Source organism: Vipera berus, assembly GCF_964194415.1.
Source record: "Vipera berus genome assembly, chromosome: 1".
Taxonomy (NCBI): Eukaryota; Metazoa; Chordata; class Lepidosauria; order Squamata; family Viperidae; genus Vipera; species Vipera berus.
The window spans coordinates 48,338,804-48,358,704 of record NC_138202.1 but is presented as its reverse complement, the minus strand read 5'-3'; the positions used below and the strand labels follow the sequence as shown (position 1 = coordinate 48,358,704).

At 38.3% G+C, this 19,901-nt stretch overlaps 1 protein-coding gene across 1 annotated transcript in view; it reads right to left on the bottom strand.

The window, feature by feature from the left end:
- Positions 1 to 6,728: 6,728 nt before the first annotated feature.
- The window catches only part of STON2 (stonin 2), a gene marked incomplete at its 3' end in the record, with an annotated part of 29,006 nt that continues 15,833 nt past the window's right edge, over positions 6,729 to 19,901 (bottom strand). Inside the window, exons 2-5 of the mRNA XM_081323516.1 lie at positions 16,513 to 16,640; positions 13,683 to 13,904; positions 7,026 to 7,223; positions 6,729 to 6,883 (exon numbers count right to left, since the gene is read on the bottom strand). Coding sequence (XP_081179642.1) covers positions 6,729 to 6,883; positions 7,026 to 7,223; positions 13,683 to 13,904; positions 16,513 to 16,600 — 663 coding nt within the window. The 5' untranslated portion in view covers positions 16,601 to 16,640. The remainder of the gene's footprint in view (positions 6,884 to 7,025; positions 7,224 to 13,682; positions 13,905 to 16,512; positions 16,641 to 19,901) is intronic.

The following is a 19,901-nucleotide window of genomic DNA, read 5'->3' as shown; positions in this document are numbered from 1 at the left end:
TTACATGCTTTACTGTTAAAATAAAATTTAATTTCTTCGTCCCATACAAACCTTGTCTTCCAGCAATCCACCCTTACCAAATGCCAAGTAAAATTTGCGTAGATAGTTGAAATAGGGGATTTTACCTTATGTCACACTAGAATAAGCATCCTGCTCCTGAGTTAAATATGCTTTTTTATTTCCAATCTGCTTTTATTTGGATATACAGAAGCAAAATAAGAGAAGTACAAACTCTGTTCTATAGGGTTGTCTTTGCCTTTCTATAAAATGTGCATAAGAAAATTTAAAATATCCTACCTGATAGGACTGTTACATCAAATTCCTCTTACTGTATCTCCTAAGGTTCAGCCCAAATCTTTCCTCCTATAAAGTCCCTCCTAAATATTTTATTTAACAGTCCTAATGTCTGAAGATTCTGTCATATATTATTTACTGCACAACTGTGTTTCAACTTAATATATAGCATGTCTCTAGCGTTTGTGAGATATTACAGTACCAAGGGAGTTGGTAGCGATTTAAGAGTCCTAACAATAGTTGTTCTGTACCAGCCTGCTACCGGCCCTGCAGAAAAGGCAGGGACAACCCCTTTTACAAGAAGGCAAGAGGCTGGAATTACGCCTGCCAAATTTATTACTACAAAAACAAACAGAACAAGACAAACCAAGAAACTGGAGCTTTAAGAAACATGAACTATCCGAGCGGTTGCCTTCAGCAAACCAGCCCTCCAACACATTCCCCTTATATAGAGTTCAGGGCGTGGCTTCTCTCTGCCTCCTTCCAAGAAGCCCCATTGCCTTCCTCTGTTTACTCCTAATTGACTGCCTCCTGCGTCGGGCGTCCTTGAACAGGGCCAGCTGTGGGTCATCTTCATCCACGCTGTCAGGCTCACACAGCTGGGTCTCCGTGGTGACCAAGTGGGAGGGGCCTGGCTGAGGGCTCTCATCAGCAAGATCTTCAACCCCCTCAGCAAGGTCTTCAACACCCCCCTCCTCCTCCTCTGAGGCGTCCGACCCAACTGCCGAACCCACAGGCTGACCCTGAATCACAACAATAGTCTAGTTTAGTTCCATCCAAAGTCAGCCATAACACTGCTTTTGCTTCTTGGTTATTTTTCCCAAATGATGACAAAAAGAGACACAAAACAGGGAAGAGGATAACAATGTTACCAAAGAATCTTGATTCAAATCTGACCATTGGACTCAGATTGTGCTTCTGTTCTCTCATTTAGGGTGACACTTTGACATAATAAAGTCACAAAAGAACAAGGACAACTATTTGCTTTGGAAGCTTCCAAGTTGTTGAGTTATGTCATTTCTCCTAAGTTTGTTCAGTGCTTTATTCTTCAATATGTACTAGTCTTTAGCAAGATCACATCTGTTTTTGCAAGCTTTGTCCTGATTAACAGTTATTTTATTTTTTTAGTGTTTTGACAAAGGTTCAACATTCCTATATCAAAACAAACATTATGATGCATAAGAAGACTATGGGATAAAGTTGGAATGAGAATCTAGAGAGCCCTCCCACTACAACTTAAGGAGAGCAAATTGGAGGTTTTTTTATTGTCAGTAAGGAGAAAGGGAAAAATACCAGTTAGTGCACCAAAAACACTCCTACATGAAATAAGGACAGCACCAATTCCTGTCTTTATGGTAAAGACATAATAAAACTGAGCTGTGGGAGCAGCACAATTTATGTAACATATTTTTCTGTCAATGCAACAATGGAAGGAACACACAATACAGTCTTGAGAAACAAATGCAAACATGCAAGTGACAAACTACACTGCTTAGAATAAGATACTTCCACAAATTTCATCCAATTGTGTGTATGTTTGTACTGTATTATGTATATCTAGTCAAGTGGGAAAGTACCTGAAGTTTAAGTGAAGAGCTGCCTTGGATCTAGAACAATATTATTCTACACTACTAAGTGGTAGTTACATATCTGAGCCAGTAAGGTAAATACAGAGTTAAATACATTTGCTAGGCATAATCTAACAAGCATTCAAATACAGCTCAGTCTCTCACTTAAAGGAAAGCTTGAGCCATTTAGTGAATTGAGATGAATGAAAAGTGTTTTATATATTTTCCGAGAAAAGCTACAGGTTCCCAGTTCCGCCTTCATTCTGATTGATAGTCTCCACATTTTTTTCTGAATTATATCATGTTCTTTTTATCCTCCTTCTTTGATGCTTGGCCAGAAAGACTATTATTATATCAGGGCTTTCCAACCAGTGGTACACGTACCACCTGTGGTACATTGGCACCTGGCAGGTGGTACGTGGCCATCCTAGAAAAGTGGTAGCGGGGGAGGGGAATGAGTTGAACTGGTGGCAGCACCTCACAAGCCTGAGCGAGAGATGGCTGGAGCTGCAGGGCTGAGCAGAAGCACCAGGATCAATGCTTCTTCGGGGCTGTCAGGGCTCAATGGAAGAGCCAGGATCAGCACCAGGCTCCAGCTGGAGCTCGGCGCTAATCCCGGCACGTCTGCCGAGCCCAGAAGCAGCGCCAATCAGCTGAAATGTTGCAGCATCTTGTGACTTACATTCAGATGCTTGGCAACTGATTCATATTTATGATTGTCACAGTGTCCCAGGGTCATGTGAAGTGACCAAAACCTACTGCAACCACCCAGCAGACAGGGGGAATAAAAACCAAACACCTCCAACCCCATCTCCGCTGCCAGTCCTCAACAGAAATGCTCACAACAATGAAAACTGGGCAGGCAGGCAGGTGTCTTGCTTGGCTGTGGCTTGGGGGACACTTTTTTCAGTGCCATTGTAACTTCCAACAGTCACTAAGTGAACTGTTGTAAGTCGAGGACTACCTGTACTTCATCACTTTTTTCCTTTTTTTTGGCATCAAGTTTTTGACACCTTGCTAGGCGACTGGTGGTACTCGGATGTTGCCATATCCTAAAAGTGGTACAATGGGTGAAAAGGTTGAAAAGCCCTGATTATATAACATTTTTAAAGTTCTATTCTAGGTTTCTTTTGTCTATTTTAACCTTGATGAAAATTAATCCCCATTCCAAGCTGTTGCTTTTGCTAATTGCTAGGAGCTTCAGATATTCTAGCTATCTGGTCATGTTTATTCTATTGATTGGTGTTTTGCACTTCAGATCAAGCACCTTGTCTCTATATTTACACTGAGCAAAACAAGTCAGGTAAAGCAAAATTACAGAAAGTGTAAGAACAAAATGTCCTGATTATTTTTGCTCATGTATCATGAGCTTTCCAGAAAATTCCAAGTCTTATGGAATTTTCCAGAGGGAACATAAACTGGCATTGCGGATCTAATTATGAATCACCATCCTGCTGACAATCTCATGAAAGGAAATTGTGCATTGGCCAATCCAAAGACTGCTGAAAAAAGTAACTCATCCTGAAGAATTACTACTGCCCTCAACTGATCACACAATTACCCTTATTACAATTTCTTAATTACTCTTTTCTAATTAGTAGAGTAGCAGTAAATAAATTAACAAGCCTGCAATTTCTGATCCTGGAAGGACTAGAGTACTTTTCACAATAGTGTGGACACTTCCTCATTTGGGAAGCAAATATTTGATTCCCATTTGTCCCACCCAAACTCTGGATTATATAATCAATTATTTTCATTTCTGTTGGAAGAAATGTCCAAATATTTTTCAGCACCTACCATGAAAAATGCAGGTTGAATATTAAGTGATTGGTATCTAGCCGATCAAGTGGTTGGTCTCATTGTGTTGCTGCTGCGATTGGGGGAGGGAAAGTATATGGTTTTTATGTTGTGGATTTCTAATGTTGTAAACGGTCCAGTCACCTTAGTGTGAGTTGGGCAGCCATATAAATAAATAAAATATAATATACTGCATCTAGATCACTACATAAATTATAAGCACACATAAAAAGGATCTATCCAATAATGTCACACATCCAAAATCATAAGTGGGGGATTAAATTTTGTGATAAAATGAAACAAATTGTGATTATAAACACTTTTAAAAGGTCTTTTCGGACATTTCAGCATTCTAAACAATGATTGCTTCATAGTTTACAGCTTGCTCACTCTCCAAAATTTCAAAAACTCACCAAAACTGCATCCAATTTAGGTCACCATGATACAAAAAAGATGTTGAGACTCAAGAAAGAGTACAGAGAACATGAACAAAAATGATTGGGGCTGGAGGCTAAAGCATATGATGAATGGTTGTGGGAACTGGATATGTCTAGTCTAACAAAGAGAAGGATTAGGGGTGACATGATAGCAGTCTTCCAAAATTTGAAGGGCTGTCACAGGGAGGAGGGAATGAACCTAATCTCCAAAGCACTCAAGGGTAGGACAAGAAGTAACAGATGGAAGCTTATGAAAGAGAGATCCAACCTAGAATTAATGAAAAATTTCTTGTCAATGAGAACAATTTAATCAGTGGAACTTGCTCCCAGAAATTGTGGATGCTCCATCACTGGAGGTTTTTAAGAAGAGATTAGACAGCCATTTGTCCAGAATGGTATAGAATCTTCTGAGCAGTAGGTTGATCTAGAACACCTCCAAGTTTCCTTTCAACTCTGTTGTTTTGTTTTCTGTATCCCTGGATGTGTAAAACTGGCTAATATTAAAATGTTAAATTGACAACCTTAAGACTTCTGTGTATACATGATATATAAGCGAATTTATATTCAGATTGTGGAATATACCAACATTTTCTTTTTTTAAGGAAGGGTGGGGGAATGGCAACAAATTCTGTTAGAACAAGTAAGCCAACTTTTGAGCCCAACCCTTCTTCTATGACTCTACTCTTTTTATACAAAATCTGCTTTTAATTAGCCCTCTATCATTTAAAATAGCTGCTTCTAAAATTGGTTCTATAAACCTCCCATCAGTGCTAAACCACATGATTCTGCTTCTCACCAATATGATCTCATGATTCTTTCCCACAGTTTTGTGCAACAACCTTAAGTGGGTTTTCTTATTTCAGTAAGCATATTCCCCACCCCACCCCATTTTCCTTCAAGTTCTTGGGACAGAGCAGGATCTTTGCTTTGTTTTGATGATGGAAAATTACACCTTTATATGGGTAAATTGCTCCAATAATCAAATTGAAGTGATTTATAATAACACTTACTGTTACTGGTAATTCTGATCTCGTCACTACAGAAATTTCATCAATCACATATTAAATTCATAATAAAGTTTTAGCATGCTGTGATTATGCACCATAAATATTATTTGGTATATAGTTGTACTTTGCAGATGCAGTTGGTCTTTATCCAGGGATAGTTTGCTCTCAGGCATAGTTTCAGCATGTTTCTAGATGAGAATCATTGTCCAATTACCCTTTTATTCTTAGAATTTTACAGGTTGGTTTGTTTTAAGAAAAAAAAAAAGAAACCTTCCCCTTTATTTTTCCATTGTACTTTCATCTTCTTCTATCCAAAGAAAACTAGTTAAGAGGGAAAGAGGAAATAGCTACATAATGTATTTGTACACGTAGCTAATGATCTTATTTTCAAACTCTGTACCTATAAAACATTTTTGTAAAACCTAAAAGAAGCTTCTTTTATAGTCAGCAACTTGAAGACAATGAATGACTATCCTTATGTTGTAAAATATATCATACTAACTGTATATGAATTAACCACAAAGCAATGGAATGATCTCCAAACCGCCCCCCCCCAAAAAAAATGCATAGGAATCAAGAGTTTGATTTCAACAAAATACTGACAGTCATTTTATGTATGCCTTAAGGTGAGCATCTTTCCTACTTCGATAACATACCAGGTATCCAACATTACAAGTAGTCCTGGGGTTACAATAGTGATTGAGACTAGAGTTTCCATCACTAAGCAATGTGTTTGTAAAGTGCAATTTCACATGACTGTGCTGCTTAGCGATGGCAATCCCAACAGTCCCCATTGCATCACTAAGTGCGGACTACTATAGATGGGTGGGGTGGATACATGGGAGGGTACAAGTGCAGGCAGGAGCAGCAGCGGATGTGAATGTAGGCAGGTGGGTGCTGCAGAGTACAGGATCCCATTACTATTACTTATTTGAAATATCCAACTACAGTGTTTCCAGTCAATAATGTTTGCTCTTCATTTCCTCTTTTATTCCAACATTAATCTTAGGGCCTGGATAAATCTGTTATCTGTAGTTTAACACCAATATGTATTTTGGTTGTTGTTTTTTTTTAAAAAAAAATGTCAATGGATATATAGAAATGGAAAACTAAATTAACTGAGACAATGGGAGGGGAAAAGAATTAACTTCATGTTTCATGATACGGTCCCTATACCACCTATTAATGGGGGGAAAATGAGCCTTGGTGGAGCAGTGGGATAATGCCTCCTTAAGTAACACCAGCTGCCTGCAATTAGTGCAGGTTCGCATCCCACCAGGCTCAAGGTTGACTCAGCCTTCCATCCTTCCGAGGTAGGTAAAATGAGGACCCAGATTGTTGGGGGCAATTAAGCTGACTTTGTAATAATGCCACTTGGGGTGTGTGTGAAAGCCCTAATAAGCAGGCATATACATAGAATGAAGGCTACTGCTAAGCTTGTAAGCCGCCCTGAGTCTCCGGAGAAGGGCGGGATATAAATGTAATAAAAATAAAAATAAATAAAATAAATCCTGGTTTAACTGGAAGAGCTGGAGATCCAAAAGGTGCTTTGCCAAAAGACAACTGGATTTCAGGTTCTTTTCGCTGAAAACATTTTGTTTCTCTATTGAAGAAGCTTCTTCAGTTCAACACACACGTTCAACATCTGCCACCTCATTGCTGGACTTTGATAACTGGAATAACAGCATCCAGAATGTAGGCGTAAGACAAGCTGGCTTACTTGACGCTGCCTGAAGTGTGAATATTTCCCTATGATGGGGATTCACTGGAAACAAATATCCTGAATTATATAAGTTTATTCAACACAATTTGGCCAGTTATGACTAGAGTTGTCTGGAATGATAAAACCTACAAATACATGAAATAAGTAAATAAGTAAGTAAGTACCGGTAAGTAAGTAAGTAAATAAATATGTCGCTTACCAGTTGAGTCTGCAGCGGATGCTCTTCCACTAGTCAAATCCTCCGTATTTATTGATTGAAGATCAGTGTAGGAAGGGGTGATACTTGGGCTGCTACTGTTCTCTGAAGTAGTTGTCCAACTGCTCTCTGAAGTAAGTGGTTGTCTCTCTGAATATTCCAAGGAGGGACACATCCAACAAAATATTTTTGGAGATGAGGCTTAAAAGAAAAAAATATATAATTTTATTGAACTTAATGGAACAAAAAGAGTTCCATACAAATGGCTTATCAAGTATACGACAGGAATGCACAGAACATGGAACTTTTGGCTTGTCAAGGACCTTGTTTCCAGACCAAACACATTCATTTAGTCCAGATATAGGCAAAATGGGGCTGCTTTGTCCTGGATTAGGAAGAAAAGGCAATGCTCCAGGCACAAGTGTTTTAAGGGGAAAAGTCAGAGCAGGCAAAGGTCAGGGTTAGCAGCTGTTAAGGAGACATGGGCAAGTGCTGGAGGACAGAGACAGAGTGCTGGAAAGGTTAGGAAAAAACAGACTGGTGGAATGGGATATTATCAGCCGTGGCAGAGGGAGGGAGAGGAGGAGGGGAAGGAAGTGGAGGTATTGGAGCTTGAAGATAGAAGGCTTGAGGATAGAAGGCAGTGCGACATGCTGTGCTGGAACCCTGATCAAGGTAGTTGGAAGGAACTATAGAGGAATGGACGCTTAAAAGTGTCAAATTTAGCAGAAATGTCTAAGATTTCTGCTTATTTGAAGGATCATTCACAAGAAAGATACATTTCGGTTTGGAGAAGATGGATAGATTATATTCAGAAAAAATATGGGACTAAAAAGTTCCATTTAGCTTATGAGTAAATTTTAGATTGTTATAATTTAATTTTTTTCTTTTTTCTTTTTTTATTATTAGTTATAATAATAATATATATAAGGTATCATTATTGTATTAGTATAAGTTGGATACTTTTAGATTGTTTGTAATTATGTTATAGGCGGGTTAAAGTGCATTATGTATTTGGTTATTTATATAGTTGGTTAATGTTAGTTAGATTATATATTTGAAACCCTGTAATCAGCTTTGGGAAGTGGGGGAGGGGGGTTTAGGGGTGGGTTGGGGATGGGATAATATTGTAACTTTTATAAAACTTTTCAATAAAAAAAATAAAAATAAAAAGGTAGTTGGAAGGAAATAGGGAAGAGAAGGATTGGAAGATGCAAAGAAAAAACTGAGACGTGGGCATATGCGTAAAGGTAAAGGTTTGCCCGCACATGCGTGCTAGTCGTTTCCAACTCTAGGGGCCAGTGCTCTTCTCCGTTTCAAAGCCGAAGAGCCAGCGCTTGTCCGAGGACGTCTCCGTGGTCATGTCGCCGGCATGACTAGACGCCAAAGGCACACGGAACGCTGTTACCTTCCCACTGTAGTGGGCCCTATTTTTCTACTTGCATTTTTACATGCTTTCGAACTGCTAGGTTGGCAGAAGCTGGGACGAGTAACAGGCGCTCACTCTGTGACGCGGCACTCGGGATTTGACCCTCCAAACTGCCAACCTTCTGATCGACAAGCTCAGCGCCCTAACCCACTGAGCCACCGCGTCCCTTGGGCATATGAGTAGAATATGCCATTTCTGAGAGCTGAAGGGAGAGAGGAAGCACATGCCAGCCTTTCCCCATTAAGCCCATAGAATCATATACACACTCGTATCATGGGAGAACTAGGCAGGGAAATAAAATGTGGGCACCTGCAGCAATTCAACCTTCTAGAGATTCCTGTTAGGTCAGAATGTGTCAGAATCCCATCTACCTCTGGGAAAGTAAATCTGGAGGATCATTTGGGTAATCCCTGAGTACAAACATCTTCCCACCCTCCACCCCTTTGAATTAAACTTTCTGGTGGCATCATCTATTTTGGATTTTACCTAGATGGCTGTCCAGAAGAAAAGATTTCCTGCAAAATATGAAGAGAAATCTTGCAGGAAACAGAAAAAAATCTAATCTGTTTGGACCTCTGGATGTAATGAATAATTTGACTGAATGGTATTAGCGTTTGATTTTTTTTATTTTGCATATTCCTCGACCAGTTTCTTTTAAACTAGTCTTTCTTGAGATTACATACCCTCCAGGGTTCCTATTATTTTGTTTTGTTATTTTGTTATTCTATGGTCATGTGCATCCATCCCATCAAGCACAAAGAAAGTCTGGAATGGAATAGGATATTCTGCCATGATCAGAGGGTTTGATTAAAAGACTTCCATGGTTCCTTCCAACCCTATTATTCTATGTTCTTACTGACAGAAATTTTGGCTGACTAAAACTTAACTTGATTTGTAACAGGGAAATGCCTGTTAACTGCACTGTATAATTCCAATATTTATATAAGGACACAAACAGCACAGAAATGACAAAGCCAGTTAGATTGGCTCAGAAAAAATGCTGAAGTTGGTCATAAACAAGGTAACAGTCTGTATGACATCAGACAGGAAAGATAGAACAGAGAACAAAGTAGAACAAAACCAATTCTATTAACACATTTCAGATTTCTTCTAATTGATAACCTTTTGTGTTAGGCAGACTGAATGCTTCTATAAATTAAGAAAATTAATATTAACAGAGAAACAAATCAGTGAACAACTTGATGCGAACAAAGTCATCACTAAAAGCCAACATGGGTTTGTCAAAAACAGATCGTGCCAGACAAATCTTATTGCATTCTTTTTTTTTTTATTAAATTTTTATACCGCCCTTCTCCCGAAGGACTCAGGGCGGTGAACAGGGCATATAATAAAAATACTTTGTCACTTTGACCAAGTGACAAAACTAATGGAGCAGAGGAATGCTGTAGATATAATTTACTTGGACTTCAGTAAGGCATTTGATAAAGTAGATCACAACCTACTACTTGATAAGATAGAAAAATGTGGGTTAGATAGCATCACCACCAGATGGATTCGTAGCTGGCTGACAGGCCGTACTCAGCGTGTGGTCCTCAATGGAACTGCATCTACATGGAAGGAAGTGTGTAGTGGGGTGCCCCAGGGCTCTGTTCTGGGCCCAGTGCTCTTCAACATCTTCATCAACGATTTGGATGAGGGGATAGATGGGGAACTCATCAAATTTGCAGACGACACCAAGCTGGCAGGAATAGCCAATACTCCAGAAGATAGGCTTAAGATACAGGAGGATCTGGACAGACTCGAACACTGGGCACTATCTAACAAAATGAAATTCAATGGTGAAAAAAGTAAGGTTCTACATTTAGGCAGGAAAAATCAAATGCATAGGTATAGTATAGGTGGTACCTTGCTCAATAGTAGCAACTGTGAGAGGGATCTCGGAGTCCTAGTAGATAATCACTTAAATATGAGCCAGCAGTGTGCTGCAGCTGCCAAAAAAGCCAACACAGTGCTAGGCTGCATTAACAGAGGGATAGAATCAAGATTGCGTGAAGTACTAATGCCACTTTACAATGCCTTGGTAAGGCCACACCTGGAATACTGCATCCAGTTTTGGTCACCACGATGTAAAAAAGATGTCGAGACTCTAGAAAGAGTACAGAGAAGAGCAACAAAGACGATTGGGGGACTGGAGGCTAAAACATATAGGGAACAGTTGCTGGAATTGGGTATGTGCTGTTTAACGAAGAGAAGGGTGAGGGGTGACATGATAGCAGTGTTCCAATATCTCAGGGGCTGCCACAAAGAAGAGGGAGTCAAGCTATTCTCCAAAGCACCTGAAAGCAGGACAAGAAGCAACGGATGGAAACTAGTCAAGGAGAGAAGCAACCTAGAACTAAGGAGAAACTTCCTGACAGTTAGAACAATTAACCAGTGGAACAACCTGCCTCCAGAAGTGGTGAATGCTCCAACACTGGAAGGTTTTAAGAAGAGACTGGCCAGTCACTTGTCTGAAATGGTATAGAGTTTCCTGCCTGAGCAGGGGGTTGGACTAGATGACCTCCAAGGTCCCTTCCAACTTATTATTATTATTAAAAATGGAACTTATATAGAGCAATTCTTAACTTTCTGAGAGGATGTAATGCCAGATTTATTCTGATGATTTCGGATTTAAGTGGCTTCCACCTTATTATTATGATAGCATTATTATTGAATTTAAGATTGCTTTCCCTTAAATACTGTTTTATATATTCTGATTTTGTTACTTGCATTCTCATCCTCATCCCAACTAGAATTATTAAATCTGAAGCTAGTAATTCTTAACTCTTCTGGAGAATTAACTCTGCTGGAAGGAGTAGGGGAAAGACACCTGGATGTCTGAGGTTTACTGTAGATCACATTCAAAGTAACCTTTAATATAGGTTATTCAGCTGCATGCATACATTTCTAAACTTTTTTTTGTAAACAGAATGTCAGGCAGTATATATAAAACTTTCATATGCCTAGTCTACAGTATATGTTCACACAGGAATGATATATGCATGGAAAAAGGCTAAAAACATCTGCCCCCACTTTTATTATCCTTGTCTCAGGTCTGCAAACATTCATCTGTACATACTCCAAGAGTATCTGAATATGGTTATAGCTATCAAATCCCATATTCAAAAAACAATTACCAATACGACTATAAAATCATAGCTATCATTCCATACACCCCGAAATAAAATTCTACCTGGTTTATTTTTTTCCTGAGAAATTCGTCCCAAATATTTCTGGCCATACTGTGTCCTTGCAGTGCTATTCTATATTTGAAAGCAAGTTACGCTAAAGCAGACTGGACTGCTGACAATACTTCCAGCAACTCAACTGCAATAAGCTTTTACCCTGACACCAAACAGTACCTTTAATATCTCTTCATTTCTAGTTATTGCTTTCTTTCTGTTGCTATAACTCTGACTTAATATTTTTAGCGCCAGACCAGATAACAAGTATCATGTGAAATTTATCCTATTGTGAATAAGTCTTTCCAAGGATGTGAGATAACTTCCTTGCCACCTGAATTATTTTATCAGGTTATTATTTACCAGGGCTGTTATTTATCAGACAAAATCCTTGAGAAGAGTATAAGCTACATATTGCAATCAAAACAGATGTTTTCTAACTCTAGTTTTCATGCCTCAATAAATTCCAAGGTGTAGATCAGTAAATCTAATGGATAGCCAACTGGCTTCAAATTTTTCCACAGGAGACAAAGAGCTTAGAGGAGATGATCAAAGTCACTTCTTAAGTTGTCATTTAGTTGTTTCTCTATCATCCCACTGATATCATACAGATTGTTGGGGGCTTGGGGTGTGTGTGTGAAAGCCCTAATAAGCAGGCATATACATAGAATGAAGGGTACTGCTAAGCTTGTAAGCCGCCCTGAGTCTTCGGAGAAGGGCGGGATATAAATGGAATTAAAATAAAAAAAAAATAAAAAAAATATTCCACATTCCATTATTTGCATAATTAGATGAAAACATAGGAATCTTTATTTTTTAAAAAAGTTAAAGTTAACAAGCATTTTAATCTCAACATTACATATTTAAAAACTGCAATCTAATCAGCAATATACCTCTGTTACTGGTAATGCAGCACATGTGTGCAAGAAAAAAGGCATCTCCATATTAAAAACAATCAGATAGCAATGAAAATTTCCTTCTGGCCCTGATGCTGAAGGCTGGTGAAAAAGGGCTAAAGTTGTTTGTTTCTAAATTGGACTCTATATTTGTTTCTAAAGCAGCAACAAAAAAGAAATAACTGTCTTCATATTTCAAGTTTGTGAAACTCTTTCATCTAGCAAAGCTTTTCAAAAATATTTATTTTTAAAAAATGAAAGAAAAATACCCTGATCACGAGGATGAAATATTAATGTAGTTCCCCTATTTTTCACCACATCTTAGATCAACTTAATTATTTTGTTTTATTTAAATTTATTTATATTCCAGAAACAAGAGTCTGTATAAAACCCAGTCTCTTGATGTTACACTTTTATTGATTAGCTTAAATGAAAAACATCTCTTCATCCAATTGTTTGAAATACTGAATCAAAATTCAGATTAGGTCCCCTTCAGATGTAGAGTCTAGAACTGCCACCCATTGTTCCCCTAAAAAGCGGTATCATTTGCTATCAAAAACTTAGCAAATAAGTCAATAACCAACAATCTATATGGAAAGTATTTTACGATATTCCTGTTTAATATCTGGATGGTACACTGACTTTGGGCAATATCAATATACACATACACTTCTGTAAAACAGAAATGCTTTACATCAAGGCTTAGAAAATTGATTCCTTTACCAGCATGCTTAAGAAGCATCCACAGAACAAGTTGAGTCTTAAACATCCTAGGTCAAACAGTACAGAAACTTCTAAACTCTCCAACTGAAAGAAGCTAAACTATATATTACCATCCCAGTTCCCTCATTAATCCAATTAATATCCATTAGGTTGTGAATGAGGTGGCTGGATGGAGTCACTGAAGCTGTAGGCGTGAGCTTAAATGGACTCCAGAAGATGGTAGAGGACAGGAAGGCCTGGAGGAACATTGTCCATAGGGTCGCGATGGGTCGGACACGACTTCGCAGCTAACAACAACAGGTTGTGAATACTAATTGAGTGATGATGGGAATTCTAATCTAGGACATCAGAGAGTACCAGGTTGGTAAAAGGTGATGTGGCTTATTGTTAATCCATGCTACAATACACAATAAACAAGTGACATTCCAACCTGTACATGGATGCTCTGATGAACTGTTGGTCCAGGGTGCATCTTCAAACTGGACCCACTTGCTGAAGGATGAAGACAGATCAAGGCCTACAGCGGTTTTGTTTATTCTTTCTCCCAATTCAGCATGTGAAAGACTTGGCAGTTCTCCATCTAGATTTTGGTTGCCTTCAGAGGAAGTATCAGAGGAGGAAAGAAATCTCTCAAGTGGCTCCCTAGTATAACCTGCAATGAGAACCCCACTATAAAAATGAGTAATATGACATCACACTAATTGTTTAAGAAGGACACACAACTTTATCATCCATTCACATACGGTATGTGAACAGTAAAAAGTGACTTTAAAGTTCTGAGTTTGCTGAACAGGAAAACACAGTAGTCACACTGAATATCTTCATACTCTCTTCTGGTTCTACCTTCAGATTCCCCTATGTTTGTTTGGACTGATTAGTAAGACATACAAACTCAGGTTTTGTGAAATCAAGCCCTGGTCTATGACTTTGTATTAAAACTAAATACAGCCAACAAAGCTTATTCAACAGAGCACTGTCAAACAGAACCCAGTTATTATGTAGAAGAAATGGGCAAATACATATTAAAATGGCAACATATGGGGTGTAAAATGAAGATACTATGGGAGGAAAAGGCAAATTAGCAAAGGGCTGCTACTTTATTCCTTTTTGTTACAGAAACTCCTTAGCCTTGAGTTTTTGTAACAAAACGTTCTGCCCAGGTTACCATAAAACTGTAGATGTGGAAGAAATCCCATAAATGGTTTCATTTGATCAATATTTCAATTTACACTATTACAATTCTCATTTCTCTAAATACAATTGTGTCAAAGCATACTATTGCATTCTCTTTCTCCTTTTAACCCATGATCTACTATGTCCTAGTTGCCTAACTGAAATCAGATCCTTAGGACTATATTTATCTTGTTTCCTTCCAGAAGCCAAGAAAACTGGACATCATGCCCTCATTTTATCTTCACTGCTGTCTTCTGTGATATACTGAGTGAATGATCCAAATTTACCCAATGAGCTTAATGGCTGATGGGATTCACTATAATATTATATTTCAGTATTAGACAACATTTTTGGCACTAGGCTTCTTTTCTCAAAAAAATCTTTTTTTAATTACCGTACCTGAAATCTTACCAGTTTCAATTTTCTCCCAAGATTTAACAATTCTCATTCCAAAATCCAAAATTTTTTGTTCAAGAATGCTGGGAGCTTCCATTTTTTTATAATTTTAAATTTTATATTTTAAAAATTATAGTGGACACTCCATAGCTGTCCCTTATACTTGCTTCCATAACCGTTATTACATTTTATAGTGGACCATCTGGGATCTGATCAGGAGATCAGGATAATTGCAAGGGACATACACAATGTTTTCCTTAGTCTTTTTAAGGAGTCTTCTTCTGGTAACGTGCAATTGGTAAGTGATAGAATCCTACAGTTGGGGGGATGAGGATGAAGAACTGTACTTTGTATCATCTGACCCATCCACTGCGATAATCAAGTTCGCAGATGATACAACTGTGGTGGGTCTTATTACAGGTGGGGATGAGACAGCATATAGGGCGGAGGTACAAAAACTATCCATATGGTGTAGTAACAACAACTTGCACCTAAACATTGGCAAGATGAAAGAGATGGTGTTAGACTTCCGGAGAAAAAAGGAGGAACCTGCCCCACTTTACATCGGGGAGGACTGTGTAGAGAGAGTTTCCTCCTTTAAATTTCTGGGAGTCTACCTCTGTGAAGATCTGACCTGGAAAGTTAACACAACCCAGGTGGCTAGAAAGGCCCAACAGAGGCTTCACTTTCTTAGGATCTTGCAGAAGAACAGGGTAGAACAACAGCTAATGACCCTCTTTTACCGGTCTACTATAGAGAGCGTCCTCTCGTATGGTATTGTGGTTTGGTATGCTGGTCTGACAGCCGCGGATAGGAAAGTATTACAGAGGGTAGTGAGCACAGCACAAGACATTGTGGGCTGTTTCCTGACACCATTGGATGACATCGCCAGGGCTCGTTGCCTTGGAAGAGTGAGGAAGATTCTCAGGGATGACTCACATCCTGGATGGTATCTCTTTACTCTCCTACCATCCAGTAGGAGATATAGGAATATAGCCAGCCGTACCAACAGGCTGAAAAATAGCTTTTATCCGTGGGCTGTTAGGCTTTTAAATGGGACATAATCTTATGCAGAATTGACTTGGGAGGCCGGTGTGTGGTGTAGTTGGTTCACATAGTGTGGTGGGATGGAGGGTTTGTTGTCACTGTGTGTTGGGGGGAGAGAGCACGGGGGGAGGCTCAGCTAATCTCAATGTACACATGTTGTACTTTGACAATAAAGGTTTATTATTATTATTATTATTTATTTATTTTTTATTTATTTTAATTCCATTTATATCCCGCCTTTCTCCGAAGACTCAGGGCGACTTACAAGCTTAGCAGTAGCCTTCATTCTATGTATATGCCTGCTTATTAGGGCTTTTGGGGGGGGGCCCCAAGCGGCATTATTACAAAGTCAGCTTAATTGCCCCCAACAATCTGGGTCCTCATTTTACCTACCTTGGAAGGATGGAAGGCTGAGTCAACCTTGAGCCTGGTGGGATGCGAACCTGCACTAATTGCAGGCAGCTGGTGTTACTTAAGGAGGCATTAGCCCACTGCTCCACCAAGGCTCTTATGCAGAACATATGCAGAACTTGTACTGATTGCAAGCCACAAGAGAGTTTTGTTTTTGACTATAGCTCAATTGAAATGAATTATTCGTTTCAATAAATAGCAAGAGCCTATGTCATCAAAGAGGAGAGATTTACCTTGGGAAGTAACAGAACGGTGAAGTCCATCACTGAAGGACACCCACTCAGACTGTGGGGAAGGAACGATGTTGGCCAGAGATGTCATGCTTGCTGCACTTTCCTAGTCATCTTCACACAATCTGAATCTAATACAACAATATAGAACAGATACTCCAGCTGACTGCAAATTGCTTTTTGTTTAAAATGAAACGCATCTATAAAGAAGAAATTTTGGGAATATGTAATTTAGCTGTATAACTTCATTACATATAAGAAATATAATCTGGGTTTTTTATCTGCCAGTCTAAATGACATTAATAATATATAACAATTATTTAGCAAAGGAGACCTGGTCAATACAAAATAGACATTATCTGCATTTATCTCACAGCCAGTGCCTTAATTACCATATATCTTACTCTATTCTTTCCCTTAGAGTTTCCACAAGTTTTGCATTTCTCTCATTTCCAATGCTTTTCTGTATTACACAAGAATGAAGATAATAAATAACATTATCAAAATCAATGTTGCTTTATCTTCTGCCTTGTATCCAACTTTATTATTATTATTTGCAATGTACAATAGGTTTACTAGTGCAGCCACAGAAATAAACATGTACTGACATTACTCTTCCTGCTTACAGCTCTGCAAAAACAAATGTGATCACTAAAATTAGTGGCATTTTTAACCTCCAACTATTTCTTTATCATCAACTATAAAGAATTCAATAAAGTCAACTGAACAAAGAAAATTATCAGGGAATAATGAATCACTGGAGCATAATATGACCGTAATGCTGAAGAGAGGGTATGGGTTTTCTACTGCAACTTCTTTCACAAAAATTTCAAAAACAAAACACATCAATTCCCATAGCAGTTTGACCACACAACATGCTGCACGAAGGAAATAGTAACATGTCCAGTTCCAGCCCAGTTCTGAATGGCTTACAGCCAGTGGTGGGATTCAGCCAGTTTGCACCAGTTCAGCAGAACCAGTAGCTAATGTTTTGTAGCCCAGGCCCAGAATGGACTTCTGGAAGCAGCATCCACACAGAAAACTGGTTGTTCACATATTTGAATCCCACCACTGCTTACAGCCCCCAGCTTACAGCCTGGGGTTGGGGACCCCTGATTTAAAGGGTCCCAGGAATCAGGTTTTCTCTGTCATGGTACCTGTCTTCTACAATATTATTTCCCAGAGATCTGAATTACCTTGGCCTGGCCATACTCTAAGCAAACCTCAAAATCTGCATCTTTCCCAACGCCGTAGGATGTTTTGTGGAATAATTTGCATAATCATATCTTGTTCTTTTTTGGTTTCCATTGATTTGGCCATTTTATTGGTTTTTCTTTAAAGAGTTGTTCTTATTACAAGCCACTCAGAATTGGCCAGTTCCATCATGTTGATTAAATAAATAACTCTAAAGTACAAGAAAGCTAATGCTTTGCATATGCTCACAGAAGTTTGTGTCCTTCCTGCCACAGAATGATACAAAAATGGGATATATTTATTTTAGAGTATTGTAACTCGGTCTATTGTCCTCAGCGTTCTAGAAGCTCACAACTGCAAAGTACACCAGAAAGCAGAAAATGAGCCAAGAAAAAATTCAATGCAGTAATCATTGATAATCTAATTCTAAACCATTTAAAAAGCAATTTTTTTAAAAAAAAAAAAGCAAGTAAAACAATCCTCTAATGGGATTAGTGCAGAAATAAGGCTGCTTCTCCCTAGTCTTGTCCACAAAGAGGTTAGAACTGATCTTACCATACATAATAGAGCTGTTTCAGGCTCCATATTATAGATGTTATGAAGTGACACCAAATAATTATGTTTACCATTATACACTACTGCCAGAAACAGGGAAAGGCTCTGCTGAAGCACAGATGCTAAAATAATTTGATTGACGTAGGATATTATGCTCTGCCTCAAGCAGCAAAATAGCTTGGATTATCATTGAAGTTAGCCTTGTAAACAAGGTCAACTATCAGTTATTATTTCTCCATTTTGGAAGAAGAATTATGCCAGAATAGTGGATTGTGTTGATATGCCTCTTCTCCAGTTATAAAAATTCCATGATGAGTAACTAAATATTCAAATGACATTTATTTCTACATATGCTATTAATAGTGTTACTGTACTGTGGGATTTGAAGCAGCAGGGGATTTTCCCCTCATTTTATCTCCAAATAAAATCCTGTAAGGTAGGATAGAAAGAATGGATTCAGAGTTTGGCTCAAAATCACCCAAAAACTCTATGGTGAAGTTAGGATATGGAATTCCTTAACCACTAGGATCACAGTGCCTCCTGGAGGTTGATTGAGAAGTTCAAGAGGGCAGTAAAGGTGAAGAAGGTAAGAAAACGTTAAGAAAGATGTTATATGTTTATCATTAAACTTCTACAAATACACTTCACCAGAGTTTGCAGTTTGTCGACAGCTGTACTTAGGGATGCATTAAATTTACAAAGCAGAATTATAAAAAATTTAAGACTGTAGATAATACAAAATATCAATAAAATAATGCATATTTGTAAAAATTGTCTGTATATAAGACAATTTGGCTCACAATACAGGTAGTCCTCGACTTATAAGACAGTTCATTTAGTGACTGTTCAAAGTTACAATGGCAGTGAAAAAAGTGACTTATGACCATTTTTCACACTTACAACCTTTGTAGCATGTGATCAAAATTCAGATGCTTGGCAACTGGTTCATACTTATGACCACTGCTGTGTCTCAAGGTCACAGGATCTCCTTTTGTGACCTTCTGACAAGCAAAGTCAATGGGAAAGCCAGATTTATTTAACAACTGTGTTACTAACTTATCAACGGCAGTGATTCACTTAAAAACTGTGGCAAGAAAGGTCATAAAATGGGGCAACATTCACTTAACAAATGTCTCAGTTAACAACAGAAATTTTGGGCTCAGTTGTGGTTATAAGTTGAGGATATCGACTGTATTTATCATGAGAACCCCTTTGGTGTAGTAGTGGTTAAGGCACTGGGTTAGAAGACACAAAGTCTTAGGCAAAACTCAGCTGGGTGGCCTTATATAAAATGCACAAACAGTTCCATCGGAATCCACACACAATTTTAACATTTTTTCAAAGGGGGTTGAGAAAAATACTTCAATGAGATGCTGCAAGAAAAGAAAAGAATGGTTTTGCTATGACTGCTAATTTATGCAGCTTCTTTTTTCTTCTTGTCAAGGAAACCAACAGGTTTTCTTTACAATTACAAAGTTTAAATACATCTCTATTACTCTCCTTTCCCATTGAAGTTAGAAAACTACTGTACATATTGAAAAAAAGTCTGCAACATTTTTAGGCAATCAGAAGCCATACTATAAATAAACAGTGTGACTGCAAGGTTCTCATTTAAAAAAAAATAAAATTTATGTTGTAGATGG